This window comes from Meleagris gallopavo, chromosome 4 (genome assembly GCF_905368555.1).
Source record: "Meleagris gallopavo chromosome 4, MGAL_WU_HG_1.1, whole genome shotgun sequence".
Classification (NCBI taxonomy): domain Eukaryota; kingdom Metazoa; phylum Chordata; class Aves; order Galliformes; family Phasianidae; genus Meleagris; species Meleagris gallopavo.
Window position 1 is genome coordinate 60,147,773 of NC_139407.1, and position 16,242 is coordinate 60,164,014.

Below are 16,242 nucleotides of genomic sequence, written 5' to 3' on the forward strand. Positions count from 1 at the left end.
CCGCTTTGTGTCCTGCCTATTACACAGCATGGTGAGTCCTGATCAGTCCCGTACAACTGATATTTTTAACCACCACAACTGCCTTCCTCTCATTTATGTTTTCTCTTTGTCCCCTGGTAACTGTTCATTTAATTTCTCTTTGAGCTCAGTGCATTTTTTCATCCAAACAATTTAATGGTTGGAGACCAGGAACTGTTTGACCTCTCTCTTCATTAAATTAGATCAACACATATATGCAGCCATTTTTTTGTGCGCATCCATTATACAGTTTTGGAAGTGTTGTTTTGTATTTATGCTCTTTGATGTGTTCAGGCAGAAAATATTTGCAGGTTTACTGGAAGTCTGCAGAATAACTTCTTGAATTAGATTAGTTGTGAATGCCCAAGCTAAAAAAGATCAGTATGTGCCTGTTCTGTCTGGGAAATAATAACATTTGTGGAGACGTTGGTAAGAAAGAACAAAACTTGCCCATTTCTGCTGTGCTATCCAAATCCTTTTTTCCCTCCAAGTCACGCAAAATGCCCTTATTTTATGGGCAATATAAAACTTGGTGAGAGTACATTCCCCTGCTGTGACAAGAACTGGCCATATGTCTCCCCCAGTGCTATTCCCCACTCAAGCTGCTGATATAAAGCATACTGGGAAAAACTATCTGATCTTATTCCTGATTTATCAAAACATAAAATTTTCAATGAAACTATTTGAATATGTTAAATATCAATATGATAGTAAACAAAAATACTGAAATGTAACAAGAAATGTAGAAAAAGAAAAAAAAGCAAACGATATTGGCTATCTGTATATTAACATTATGTACCTAATACAGCTTTTGCACCTCTCCATGTGAGTTTAGCCTATGCTAAGAGGTTTGTTAGATATATTAATGTTAATCCCTACTAATTAACTACTGGTTCAAAATAGTAACAATGTGTTTTGTAGAAGGTGAATAATATATGTCACTTAACTGGAGTTCTACTCTTTCAAAGAGCTGTTAGGAATGAATACATCAGTATTCCCAACAACTCTGTGAGGTGGCTCTACAAGTAACACTATCAAAATTTGCTGTTAGAGGAAGAACTGTCTATGAAGACACTGAGTACTGTTTCTCTCTGTGCTGTGACCTTTGGCATATTCACCCCTCTGATATGGTTTTTAAACAAAGCATTCCTCATGAAAATTTGGCCTGCCACTCAACTTGGGTGGCAATGAATTTTAGATTCCAGCAGGTTCCAGCAGATGTGTGAAATTTGCTTGCTTATCCTACCCAACACTTCTCTAAATAAGAAAACTGAAGACTGGAGCTGCAGTTAGCATTCCCCAGAGATTGATTCAGCATAGTCAGCATCTTTGAGGTATACAGCTATAGCAATCAGGCATATTTAAATATGTATCAGTTACCAACAAGTGCAATAAAACAGGATTTTTAGACTGGTCATCAACATCAATCAGAACTTTTGTAGTTGTTTCTCTGTGGGCATTTTTTACTATGATATGTAACCAGCCTTAAACTTGCTGCCTGTATGGTGAATGTTCTTGAAAAAAGGCAACTTTTTCAAAACTGTTTCCTTTTACTAGCAGACTGTGTAATTGCCTAGTTGCAGTTTAAGCCAGCTTTTTCTCCTTCGTGTTGCTATAATAGCATGTTAAATGTTGACTCTGATGTTTATTCTCCTTATGTTCCATTTGTAAATAAGTGGTCCAGTTGGTAACCAGCTCATTTTAAGATCCTAAATTCTTAACATTAGGATATTAAGTGTTGTTTGTACAAGATAAATAATATGACAGGTTCAGCTGTGTTGCTCAAAACGATTAATGAGGTGGTCATAACACAGGGGAGCTGAAACTCTACTATCTGCTTTCCATTAGCTCCACTAGGATTGTTTCTCATAGCCCTTCACTATATGATTAGTAGAACAGACATTTCTTGGGAGCCCTCCTTAACATTCCCACCTTCCATTCCCTAATGGCAGTTCTCACAGAAACTAGCTGCTATATTGAAACGTTTGACAATTTGGAAAGGACTCCTTAAGAGAAAGGAAATACAAATTCTGGAAGAAGCTGTGAATGCTCACCATGGAAAGTACTCACCATATACTATTCTGGGATATATATATGCATGAAAATGCATTTATGCAATTCAGTTGCACGCAAGCTGGCTTTCTAGATCTTCTCAATTTTCAGTGATTCACTAGCGATTATATTCATTAATAACTATAACATTTAAAAGGAGTGAATTTGAGTTCAACTTCAAGGAAAAACCTATAGGATTAAACTGCCAGCTGGAAGGCATTTTATTTTACTTTCTGTTTGGAATTACCCTGGTTTGATTCTTTATATATTGTTTTTTTACCACTGAGAGAGTAAGGGGACTATATTTCTCTCTGCAGCTTTTCCACTCTTGAGTTATCAAGTCTTCCATACCATCCAGGAAAAAAATCACATCCCTTGGCAGTCCACTTTGTGTTTTATGAATGCTGTCTGAGAAGCAACATCTCATTTACAATTGTCACCAGGAGCTAGAGTAATTTCTATATCAGCCAAGGACATCTAATAACACATAAATAATGTAAATTGTAAGAACAAGAAAAATAGATGACTTATTTACTTAATCTAAAAAATGAGGGTGTGACTGCAGTGCTGTGGAGCTATATCAATACTGCCTGAGATTGGCAGTACTGCCATGAAGACATGCAGTTTTATGCGCTGGTAGCAGGAGTTTTGGGGCTGGCCTGTGCCCAGAAGCCTTGTCTCCCTTTCAGACAGCAACTTCCATCTGAGCACAACATTACATGTTCTTAATGGAAGTTAATTGACCTTACTGGGGATTGCTCATAAGCTTGATATTAGTTCCATCTTTAAGTATTTTGCTGGAATGCATCCAGCACTCTTTAAGATTAATTCCCAGTAGCCAAGTCCTCTGTGTCCAGTGGGAGTTGCATCTACTGAAGGATGCGGAGAGATGCAGGTGCTTCCAGGGCGTGCCTGGCGTCTCTTGAATAGCTACTATGTACCCTTAAATGAACAGTTTCTGTATTACAGTTTCTTACTCATCCTGAGTTATATTCCTTTTTCCAAGTTCAGTTTAGAGTTAACATGAAGTGTTTTGATTTCAGACCATACGCAGAATTACATAATTCAAAAAATGGTATTTATCACCTGTCTTATCACTTATTGCAGAATTCTCCTGTGGCAAGTCTGATGATACAAGTCTAGAAATTACATCCTGCTGGACTTCTGGGTTTTCTTTTTCTTTCTTTCTTTTTTTTTTTTTAATATATATTAAAGAGAAGGAAAGGATAATGAAATCTAGAATTATATAAGATCAGTTGCCAAAGCTGGAGAAAACAGCAAAATTGTAATATGCAAGAAGAATGCCTTGTTTTAGAGAAAGTGCTGATTAAGATCAAATTTATCTTCAGCTTACATTTTTATTGGACCTAAGCTTAGGGGAGGAGGATTATATTTCAGAAACGGTGCAAATGATGCATGTTAATATCCTATGTTTATTGCCACTTGAAATTACAGCATGGCTTTGAATTGCTGCCAAATCTATAGTTAAGACTCCATGGTAATCACTATGATTATTCCAAGTTTTTGTGGTAATCGTGGGAAGAAGAAGTATGATGCCCAGACTACGGTAGCCTTAGCTGTCAGCATCTTTTTATCCTTTGGGGTTCAGGCTGTGATTCTACCCAGCAGAGGGAACAGGTAGACATACACATTGGCCAATCAATCCTGAAAGAGAGGTTAAATATAAGTGGGTTTAATCACATTATTTTTGGATTTATTTGGCTTTTATATTTCCTAACTACTTCACTAACTTCCTGAAACAAGAAAAAGCATAGCTTTTCTTTATTTTTTTGGAATGCTTTAATTCCTATACTGACATGGTGTACAGTTTTTCATTTTTATTAGGAATCTCTTTTGCTCTCCTTCATGTTGATGTATATCATAGCTTCTTTTTATTGACTTTCTTGGTAATCTATGGGATATGTTTTCACCTTGAAATATTCTTTTACCTTCACTTAACTATTGGAAGTTGTAGATATACATTTGATCTAGATGTATACCTACATGTTCCTGTGGTTTATTTAGCTGATGAGAAATGAAGAGGTGAGGTCAGGGATAAACAGCATAATGTTAAGCTACAGTTTTACTAAAAAAATATTAAGACTTTGACGAAGAGGGAGAAATGCTAGTTAAAAAGCACAGTCTAAAAGAAGCTTAGGTGAAGTTTAGATGTGATTAAAATCTGTTCTGGTTTTTGGATACTAAATTATTCAAGCGAGTAGTTGTTTATTCTGAGTTAAAACCATCAGCAATCACTTTAAGCCAGCTCTCCAGATAGTATGTCCTAGTTGCATCCCTTCGTCTGTTGCTAGTAGGAAGGTTTTGGTATTTTTTGCGTTTACAAAGTAAATAATACTTGTTGTGGAAAGCATTTAATGTGGGGACAATGTTTGTTCTGGAATATTTTCCTCAGTAAGTAGTGCTAGCCAGCAGGCAAGACTGAACTCCCTGTGTGTTAGCTGTGGGGAGCAAATCTGTATGCCTGGCACAAAAACTATGGAAATATATATCAGATCACTGAATTAAATTCAAAAATATTTCATTAAATGAATTATGATACGTGTGTGGATAAGAGTATGGTTAGGGACTCTCTCGTGTATGCTTAAATGTCTGTAGTCTTCAAGCTACATTTTTTTCTCTCAGATTTAACTCTGAAAGATGCATAATATATATATTTTTAAGGACAGCATTAGCAAATCTCACAGCGTGTTTGCATTTCATTATATCTGACATTTTTCTTCAGGCTTACATGTCTAGAATAATGTTCTCTGAAAAGCTGTTTTCTGGGTTCTTAGTATGGGTGAGAAGCAGGTGTGCCTACACACAAGGTTCATCAACAGTGACAACTACTCTCAGCTTTATAAAGTTAATTCCTTTATTATTTGGAAGTCAATATTTTGGTATTCTTGTCCTCATAAGATTTACTGGGCTGAAAAAAAAAAGCAAGACCTTCACACTGTAGGCAAGACTTTACCTTTCTCTTCAAGTACAGTCTATGCCTTTTCTGGTGTATACCCTATACTGATTTGTCTTAGTTCTATATGAATGTTTTTAAAGACATAAACAGAAGGGAATGTAGATAATGACATTTCTGGAAATTATTTGGACTAGAAGACAGTATCCAAAGGGATTCCAAAGAACTAAGCTTTCAATAAAGAATTAGTGCTGCTTCTAGTTATGCAGCATGGAAGAACTCATACACACTGCATGCTAAGCATGAATCTCATGACCAGTCTTGTGCACAGTCCACATATTAACGTTCAGGACAAGGACATACCTGGGCAGGAGCTTCATCAGGATTTGTTGAGATCTCATTGCAGCATTGCATGTGGAATTTGCTTGGCCCTTTCACACAAGACTGTGTGGTTCTTTCTGTGATCTCATCATTAGCTAGCAGGTTTGAACATTAAGCATCTCAGGTAGAATGCTGGTTGTTTGAATTCCTTTATTTCTAAGGAAATTATGATGTTTGAAGCCTAAGCTGCAGTTAGCAATGTAACAAGGAAAGAACAAGTCTTCATGATGAGCACTGATACTTTTCTCAGTGTTGTGATGCAAGTAAAGAGGAAGGGAAGCACACTATAACCACATTCAATTTTAGTCTGGTGTCAGGCCCTCTGCAGAAAACTGCTGAATGAAGATATTAAAGGAATCTTTGAGTGGTGTACCTGGGTTGTGAGCCTTATACTTGGATTATATGTACTAGTAGATTAAACAGATGATGTCTGAAGAGTTTACCCAGGATAAAGGAAGCCATGCACATTCTAGATGTTACTTGTGAAGGTGTCATTTATAGAAGCCTAACAATAACAAAGACATCTTCATACTTTTGGGTAAAGTCATAATTAAAAATATAGAAAATTCTAGAAAGATTACTAACCTAGTCGCACAGCTGATCACCACAGATATGGCTTAATGAATGCTATAGGATGGGGTTTTGATGTGGACCATGGACCATGAAGTATATGTGTAAGTCTCTTTTTCAGCAATGTATTTCAATATGTACTTCATTTGAGGTTCATAGAAACTATGCAGAAATTTGTGAATCTGTGCATGTGTTTCAAGTACAAGTGCACATACTTAAGTATTCACTTTTTCCCCCAAGACTAATAGCGGTAAAGCCCAGACCAGCTGTCATTTCTGTGCAATTCATTAGGAATTTTAATTTTTTGGACTTCAGCTTTACTTTAAAAAAAAAAAAAAAAAAAAAGACTACGTAGAAGAAATGGTACAATTTTTAATATATTTACTTCCTTGTATTCATATTATTCTAATGCTGTTTGCATAACTGGTTGCCATTTATCTCTTAACAATTTACATTAACCATATAGCAGTGCTTAGGATTCTGTGGCGTCTTCTGCAACATTTGCTGAATATTTAAAATATGTTTTGATTGCAAGATTGTTCTTATTTTTTTATTGTTTTTGCAGAGTGAGCTAAATAGAAGCCAGCTGGCATTTTGAAAATCTGTTTTGTTTTTGGGCTATCAGTGTATAAGGGCACCTTTTTGCTTGCAAGCTGGGCCTATTTGGTCTGGAAAAACAATAAAAATGGGTACTCATATTGGCATTTTTTAACTATGCTATGACATGTTGGTGAACTGCAAAAAGTGAAGAAAATGAGAAGAGTGTAATTCTGATTAGATTATGTGAGGAGAATTTCTTTGTTACTGAAAGCCTGATAGGATATTCAAACAAGAGAAGAGCTCAAGCTATTAATATGTTTGAGTTAAGGTATTATCTGGACATAAGAAGGAAATGCAAATAACTGAGTTAAAAATAACAAAAAAAAAAAAAAAGAAATATCTTTCTACTCAAAGAGTTTCAGCAGGACTTGAAGCAATGGAAAGATATTATAAAATAGTTTGTCCTCATGGTGAATATTCTGATATAACTATAGCAGTGATTACATTTTTACATTTAGTATTTATGAATGCAGCTTCACTAGAGGAGGTGATGTATCTATATGAATATGTTAAAATGAGTCATTATTAGTTTTAACTCGTTTTAGGTTATCTCAGGATTTTCTCATGTGGCATCATGAACCTTGCATGAGGACCAAAATCTAAGGCTGTCGCTCTGAGTAGAGACGAGAATTGTGATCAATTTGGTGCAATTTACAAGGGAAGTTATAGATTTTGAAGTAGGGAAGACTTAGGTTGGATATCAGGGGGAAGTTCTTTACAGAGAGAGTGGTGAGGTGCTGGAACAGGCTGCCCAGAGAGGTTGTGGATGCCCCGTCCATGGAGGTGTTGAAGGCCAGGTTGGATGGGGCCCTGGGCAGCCTGGTCTAGTATTGAATGTGGAGGTTGGTGGCTCTGCCTGCGGCAGAGGGGTTGGAGATTCATGATCCTTGAGGTCCCTTCCAACCCAAGCCTTTCTATGATTTTCACATTCATAGATTTGGACAGGGAAGATTAATAGGATCATATCTTAGATACCTTTCAGGGTTTTTTCCACAGAATTTTGAAAGATGGGGTATGCACAAATTCTGACACATACATAAGAAAAAATGAATAGGCTTTGTTTTCTGTTTTAGAGAAAACAGTCTTCTAAGTGAATGTGTTGTTGTTGTTGTCTTTTAGATCATTCTTGTAAGTTCTTCCCATAATGACCGTGACCAAAGCCTTTTCATAAGCACAGATGAAGGAGCTACATTCCAGAAACAACCCATTACTTTCTTTGTGGAAACTCTCCTCTTCCACCCAAAAGAAGAAGACAAAGTACTTGCTTACACAAAGGAAGGCAAGGTGAGCCGTGAACATACTCTGTTTGAAGTTTAGCAGCTATGTCATTAAAAGGATATGAAACTTCTGGGTTGTGCTGCTGAACGTTGGTGTTTATGAAAGCAGTTATCCAGAAAGAAGCCATATTCAGTGTTTGAGAAGCTTATTTGAATATTTATTTCATTCATGTCCAGTTTTTTGCTTTGTGGTAGCTTCAATCCTGTCATTTTCAATTGATATGGTTATTGGTAGTATTTATCCTTCTGTATAATAAATACTGCCTCTGAAATGTACCTCTCCCTAGAAAATGACCATAAGCTACTGCTCATTAATTTATAATATAATAGAAAGTTAATGAAGCTGAACTACTGCCTTCAAAGGGCTTTCATGGGATGTAAAATAAAATAAACTGTTCAATCATACAGCAGAAGAGTATTTAGGGAATCACCAAATCTGTAGAAATGTAGAATAATTCTCTCTCATGATATATTTATAACACATTCAGAAGTTGCATTATGTAGTTTGTACATTTTGGCCATCTTTCTTTTTTTTTCTTTTTTTTTCCGGGTATATTATAAAGTCATTTCTCTGGGTGGGTACAACTGAACACCAGTGAGTGAGCACACATTCTGTAAAAAGTGTCATTCATCTCTTTTTCACAGTGCCCAAACTACAGCTTTAAAGTCACTGCAGTTCTGGTTCTGATACCGCTGTTGCCTCACCTCCACTGTAACTCCTTTTTTTAAGCTGAAATTAGACAAACTCCAGTCCATTTCAATCCTTGTCAGAGATCACAAAGCGTTTGTATATAGTTGGTGAGAGTAGTAGGAGTAAGTTGCTGCAGTCAACTGCTGCACTGACTTCAGTTACATTATATCATTTTATATTATATGATATGTTATATGATACATTATATTGGGGATATTTCCAGAGGTATTTAACTTAATAACTGATCCCTAGTTTGTGTTCACAGGCATTTGCAAGTAAGGATGGAGGCGGTATGAAAAAGATTAACAAACCAATCACAGTCTCTTGTCTAATGGAGTGTTTTACTTACCAGCTTGAATTCTAACTCGTAACACAAGTTAGAATTAGCTGTTACAAACGTGATGAATACTTTTTATGAGAACAACATGCATCAGGAAAGCTAAAAGTTGTGAAAAGCCAATGTTATGAAAAGTGCCATTTTCAGTTTGACTTTTGTTTCTGATGATTGACATAATCCCTGAGTTTTGTTTAGTTAGGAGATTAACTGACTCAAAAAACAAAGTGGGAGATTCTTTAAGTGTCATAGTGTGATGGAGGACATTGACCATCCACACACAGCCAGTCATTAAAAATATTTGCCAGAAAAGAGGAGGGACTAAGAGCTCAAAGCAAGCCATTTCCTTTGTGTTTTGAGAAATTATATGTTATATGGAAGTTTTCAGGCATTTTATACATGGATAGCCTCCCAAAGTAGTGATACTATTACTTGCCACATTAAAACACAACTGGACAAAAAAATACAAAGCAGTCAATAAAGAATAACTTTTCAATAGTAGCAAGAATATTTTAGGTAATCTGATAGACTTCTCTCAGGGTTTTTGTTATGACACTAAAAAGAGTCAACCATAAGGACGTACTGGATAATCCCTACATCTTTATCTGAGATGTACAAGAATGAAGGGTGCCTTTCACTATAACTGTACAAATAACCTGCCCAGTTGTATAAGGTCCTTTGTGTAAGATCTGACATATTTGGCCTAGCAGGAAGAGGAAGATGAAGTGATATTGGCAAAGAATGATTTTAAAATCAGAACTGTGGCTTGACACAAAGAAGTCACTGTACTAAAACCAAAGGTATCCAGAGAGGGCGTTAATCTGAATTTGGCCTGGGGAGATTGTATACTTTGGATTTTTGAGTTAATTAATACTATTTTCACTGAAATAAAGTCATATCAAAACAGTGACATAATCTAAAACTCAGGAGAATCCATTCCCTCCTGTTACTCAAATGATTTCTTGCAAAGGCTCTTTGCAGACATACAAGGAATGTGGGATCGTGTCCTTTGTAAACAGCAATCATTGAATCTTCTCTGTCTACTGGAGCATCACAGCCTGTCTCACAGCTCCTGATTTGATTTACTTCTTATTCTCTATTGCAATATCAGCATTGTTCTTTCATTCAGAACCCCAGATTTTATTTAAATACAGCTCTAGCCTCTGGCTGACACTATAAATGAATGCAAATCTAGTCAATGTAGTTGGACTAATCCATTTACTGCCTCAAATCTATACTCCCTTTTTCTGGCTACCTCAGTTATAATGAATAACAATCAGCTATTCACTGAGCTTGATAAATGCTTTTTGATTTTTAAGATTCAACAGAGATATGGTGGATTTTGATTGTTCACTAAGAGTCTGTAAAGGTGGGGAAAACTTAGAGGTACATTTTCCTCAAACCATTCTATGATTCTATGATTTTCAATTTCTTTTAAAAGTGATTCCTTACAGCTATTAAATGGGTGATAAGAAGCATCTATTAGAAGTGTTTTCTGAAGCCAGAGATTTTAGCTGACCACTGTTTCCACCTCATCTATAAACTTATTTGTCAGTTTTATCGTATCCACCTACTATAAAGCAAAACCCACATGGATCTTTTTCTTCATTTTAAGGAGGCTGAATATGTGCTAAGGTTAGGTACGCATTATTTTTTATTAATTTTGAATAGCACATCAGTTAAAAATCCATCTTGGTTTTGAATGTGCCTTCTTATTCCTATTTCACTCTCCCTTTCAGTCAGACTGTAAGGTCTTTTCACTACAGTGAACCAAGCTTGTTTTTGTCTATGCATCAACTAGGTCAATATTATTGTAAGCAGTCAGAGTCCTGACCATAGTTTCTTACCACAGCTGTGATTTGCCTGCTTTAATGATTGTGCAGTGGAGTAAAGCCCAGTAATTGTGAAGTACAGAGTAAGTGGGGAAAAGGATGTTTTAGTTCTAATTCAAATTTAAGTACATCTACCCGTGGAGTTTATGTTGAGGGAAGTTATCTAAGGTTTTGCATAGTGATATAGCTATTTTTCTCTAGTAAAGACTAATTTATTGTAGTTTTTTACGTTAATCATTGAACTTGTAATTTTAAAACAAGCATTTTTTACTAATCCTCATAAGACTCTCCCTAACAATTGGTGACTGAACTGATGAATTATTCCCACATCAAAATAGAACAATTTTATTTGCATTTTTTCCCTATTAGAGATATTAAAAGAAAGCCTATCAGATGTAAATTGGATTAAATAAGAAATGCATGTAGACAGCAGGGGGCTCTAAGCATGTCTCTATAGAAGCATGGTAGGTATTTGTAATTTAAGCAGAGGAACAACATTATGGGATAATGTGAAGAAAATAAATAAAGGAGATTCTTGAATAACTGTTTTATCTCCTGTTTTATGTGGGGAAAAACTGCTTTCATGTCTACTCTATTGATACCCATCCATATCATTAGTGTTTGCAGGCATGAGCTGTTCAGAGGGAACTGAAGTCTTCTCTAGGCCATCTTCTGCCTCTACTGAGTGACCATTTCTCACCTTTCCTCATCAAATCTCTATAGAATTTCTATGATATCTTTTGGTTCTATTTTAGCAGAGTTTTTAATCTAGTGACTTCCTGTCTTAAGTGTGTTTAGTAGAATTAAAGATTGAAGAATAAAACAAGTGTTTATTTGGTCAGTGGATGGAAAGGAGAAAATAAGTGTCCTTGTACCCTCTCTCTTTTGTAACTTTGCTGGGATCAAAAAGAATCTGACCCAAAATGAATTATGGATTATTTTCATGGTAAACAAGTAGATATTGTCACCAAGTTTCATTCTTTATATATTATGTTTTAAAAGATTTTCTCTGTGAAAAGATATTACTCTGAAAATCATTGTGGAGAGTTCCTGGAAATGATTTTTTTATTCATATGCAATCATTTTAATAGTGACATAGGACCTGTCTTTTAAGATGTACATCATTAAGTTTCCTCTCACCTGATTTTTCTCGTTTTGTTTTGTAGGTTTATGTATCCATTGACTTGGGGAAAAAATGGGTTCTTCTTCAGGAACGTGTTTCAAAAGATCATATTTTTTGGTAAGAAAACTGTTACCTTCCAGATTAAAAAATGAACAGGAAATATATTTCATCCTAATCAAGAAGGATATTTCCAGAGGTGCAGAGAAGAACAATAGGACCCTTCATGTCTTTTGCAGGTTGAGTATGTCAGCATTGCTGCATCCGCTATTGCCAGTTTGTACTCACACCAGTGACTGTGCTGAGTGTCAGTGTATATAGCGGTTACAGGTCTGGATCTGTGGAGCCAAAGATTAAAGAGAACTGTAATGTCCAATGAAATTGCTTTTTGTTTTAGTGGGAAAATTGATCTTTAGAGAGGAGAACAGTCTTTTCGCAGAGAAAAAATCTATAACATTTTTTTAAGAAAGGTTGAATCAGACCTTTTAATTGGAGTCATATATAAACTTAAGGAAACTGATGGAAAATGTGACTATAGGATACACATATAAAATTGTTTTATTTTCAGGTCAAATATTTGACTGTCTCTGAAGGTGCTTAAGAAGTGGTTTAAGCAGATAGAATTTTTTTTTAAGGATAAGCCAATGCATATATTTCCTGCAAGTGAAGTATTTGCAAAATATGTAACTTAATTTAAACTTAAACTTTGCTGGTATTTTTAATTGATTTCAGCTTTTGAAGTTGTCAATTTGCACACTTGGCAGCTATTTGTTTTCTATGGGAAAAAAACAGAGAATACCACTTTTCATGCTTTACTTCAATAAAACATGAATAAACATGCATAAACATATAATTATCAATTATTAGTATATTTTTATTACAGTACTAATCATAACTTGCTGGTCATTTTCCTTTTCTAAATGGCTTTTGATTTTTTTTAGTTCTAGAATTGTCCTTGCAGAAATCGTGGGAGTTGTTCATACTTCCAAGCACTTGTTTTGTTCTGCAATGTCTTCACTATCCATACTTTTAGAAAAGCAGCCTCTGGTAACACCACTCTGATTTACTCCAGTTTGTCTCAACCTTTTCTGCTGAAATATTAGAATCAGCCTCGTGCTTTTTCGCTCCTGTGAAGCATACCCTTACCCAAGAACTTAACTATTGCATAGCAGCTGGAATGTTACAGGCAAAATGCTTCACTCTCAACTATCATCACTTAGAAGTTACACTGTGGGTCAGAAGTGTCATGTCTCCCTAAGTAAAATTGCATAGAATGTAAATTAGGAAGATATTCAGCTCAATCTTTAATTAAATAAACTTTTAAAATGCATGCAGCCTGAAAACCATTCAAGTCACTAGCAAGCACATGCTTAACATTGTGTCTGTATTTTGCTGTATTTCAGAATCCTTATACTTATTTATATCATTCAGACACAATCAGGGAAAGCATCCCAGAACTTTGACAGAAATAACTCCAATTTTTTACTTCAAAAAAATGTTTTTTCATAAATGTCACATTTCTCTCAGTTAAGAGTAATAAATTCTGAGAGCTTGTACGTTTATAACCATTAAAAATAATTTGTAGGTTTTTCTTTACCCCTTTTCTGTGCATAGATCTCTCTGAATTTCCTCAAGAATTGTATTGGCCAGCAACAGCAAGAATTTAAGGGCAGATGTTTAGCATTGCCCCCTTCTATTAACCTTACTAAGCACCATATCACATGGGATGTTGCAATACAGAAAGAATCTGCTGAGAATGGAGGGTTGTGTGTGATGGCATTCCCGTGGAAGTTCTTCTGTCATTCTAGAAAACTTTCTACTATTGCAGGGCTTTCATCACCTGAGTTATCATAAGGCTGGATAGAAACCAGTGTTTGTGTAGTATTCTGAGAGCTGTAAGAACATGAGCTTCATCAGGCCTTGGTTACTGGGGAACTCTCAGCTGAGTCCAGTATTGTGTTCTTGGAAAAATGGATTTGATGGATGGACCACTCGCTGGATAAGGAATTAACTGAATGGCCGCACTCAGTTGCGGTCAACAACGCAGTGTCCAAGTAGAGATTGGTGATGAGTGGCGTTCCTCAGGGCTCAGTGTTGGGACTGGTGTTATTTAACATCTTTGTAGGTGACATGGACGGTGGGATTGAGTGCACCCTCAGCAAGTTTGCGAATGACACCAAGCTGAGTGTTGCAGTTGACATGCTAGAGGGAAGAGATGCTATCCAGAGGGACCTGGACAGGCTGGAGAAGTTGGCCCATGCCAACCTCACAAAGTTCACCAAGGCCAAGTGTAAGGTCCTGCATCTGGGTCAGGGCAATCCCAAGCACATATACAGGTTGGACAGAGAATGGCTTGAGAGAAGCCCTGAGGAAAAGGATTTTCAGGTGTTAGTTAATGAAAGACTTAGCATGAGCTGGCAATGTGTTCTTGCAGCTCAGAAAGCCAACCATATCCTGGGTTGCGTCAAGAGAGGTGTGACCAGCAGATGATTCTGCTCTTGTGAGACTCCACCTGGAGTACTGCGTCCAGTTCTGGGGCCCCCAACACAAGAAAAACATCAAGCTGTTGGACCAGGTTCTGGGGAGGACCATGAAGATGATCAGAGGGCTGGAGCACCTTCTCTATGAGGACAAGCTGAGAAAACTCTTCAGCCTGAAGAAGAGAAGGCTCCAGGGTGACCTTATAGCAACTTTCCAGTACCTAAAGGGAGCCTACAGGAAAGCTGAAGAGACTTGTTAGAAGGGCATGCAGTAGCAAGACAAGGGGAAATGGTTTTGAACTGGAAGAGAGTAGATTTAGACTAGATATTAGGAAGAAATCCTTTACTGTAAGGGTGGTGAGACACTGGAACAGGTTGCCCAGTGAGGTGGTGGATGCCCCTTCCCTGGAGGCATTCAAGGTCAGGCTGGATGGGACTTCGAGTAACCTGGTCTAGAGGGAGGTATCTCTACCTATAGCAGTGGGGGTTAGAACTACATGATCTTAAAGGTCCATTCTAAACCAAACCATTGTATGATTCTATGAATATGTAGCATCTGCTACATTAAAGATAGGTGAAATTAATTAAAATTAGTTGCTTATCTCTATGAATTTCAGCATGTGTCTTGCTGATAATGGCTGGTTGTGCCAAGCCCATTTTGTTTTCTTCTTTTAGTATCCACTAAGCTTTTTCACAATATAGAGGTTCATAGGATAGCCCAGGATTTTTATTTCAGCGTGGTAACTACAAATATCCAACAAAATATTTTCCTGTGGTTTTCAAAAACAATTTCCTGCTCCTGTGCCTCCAGCAGCAGTGAGATCTTCCTGCATTTCCTGAAGAAGCACTTTTTTTACTCACTGAAAATCTAAATGCAATGAATTTAATGTAATGTCTTGTGTATTTATATTCTGGGGAGGTCAGTAGGGACTGAGTAGTTTAAACTATTTATGTTCAGATCTTATGCTGTAGGTTTATAAGCAATATATTTAAATAATCTTCTAGGCTTTATTTGCTTTTCAAGTATTCTAGTCTTTCCATTAAGTGTTTTTACAGATTTAACGTATGGAATTTGGTCTTTCATTATAGTGGAGCTAATGGAAAGATTATTGATATCACAGGAAAGTGTATGCTATCATTTCTGTTTTAGCAGCACAGAGTATTTTCATCCATCTGTGATTTAGTGTGGCGTATTTTTCCCCCTTCCCAGCTGTTTTCCCAATTTATTTTATTTGTACTTTTGGACAAGAAAGTTGACTAATCCTTCATAGAAGTTTTTCTTCCCTTAGCAACGTAGCAGGCAAAAACAAAAAAGCTACAGAGTCTGCAAATAGATGTAAAGATGTCTCTTAAGCTTATGTATTCTAGACTTTTTTTTTCTTTTTTTTTTTTCATTCAAGTCAAAAGGAAAAATCAAAATATAACGAAAAATAAAATTAAAAAATAAACAAACTTGTAGTAAGCTTTCCATGTGCAAATACTGAAAACAAATGCTCTGACATTGTTTATTGAGAAGCTTGTTTAAGTTTATCAAAGGAATGTCATGACATATGGATTTGAAATTAACTTTAAAAATTCTGTTTAGTATCAGTGCAATTAAAAACAAAATACTTCATTTTGTATAAACACTTTAAAAATGGTTATTTCTTCGTAAGTACTAGCTGAAAGTTTTATTTTGTGAAAAGCTTGAATTTTGATAAAGTTCTTCTGCTTGAAAATTAAGAAAATGTTTGTTACCATGGCCAATTTTACTGCTGCATTCAAACTATCACCAACCATTGCTGCAATGTGAAGATTTCTATTGAAGTGGTGTTGATAGTGCCTAACTTGGAAGTACTTTTGTCAGTTCTTAGTATGTCTGTGGGAGAGAATACAGACAACTCTAGAAATAGAATTCTATAAGCAGTCCCAGCAAAACATTGAACGCCCACACGTCATATGGTACGTAATTGGTTTTATATATTGAAACTATT

At 36.1% G+C, this 16,242-nt stretch overlaps 1 protein-coding gene across 7 annotated transcripts in view; it reads left to right on the forward strand.

Moving 5' to 3' along the window:
* The window catches only part of SORCS2 (sortilin related VPS10 domain containing receptor 2), a 537,034-nt gene that overhangs the window by 424,483 nt on the left and 96,309 nt on the right, over window positions 1–16,242 (forward strand). For all 7 annotated transcript variants that reach the window (XM_085223524.1, XM_085223526.1, XM_085223528.1 and 4 more), the window contains 2 exons: window positions 7,655–7,819; window positions 11,836–11,909. In XM_085223524.1, the coding sequence (XP_085079650.1) occupies window positions 7,655–7,819; window positions 11,836–11,909 (239 nt within the window). The remainder of the gene's footprint in view (window positions 1–7,654; window positions 7,820–11,835; window positions 11,910–16,242) is intronic.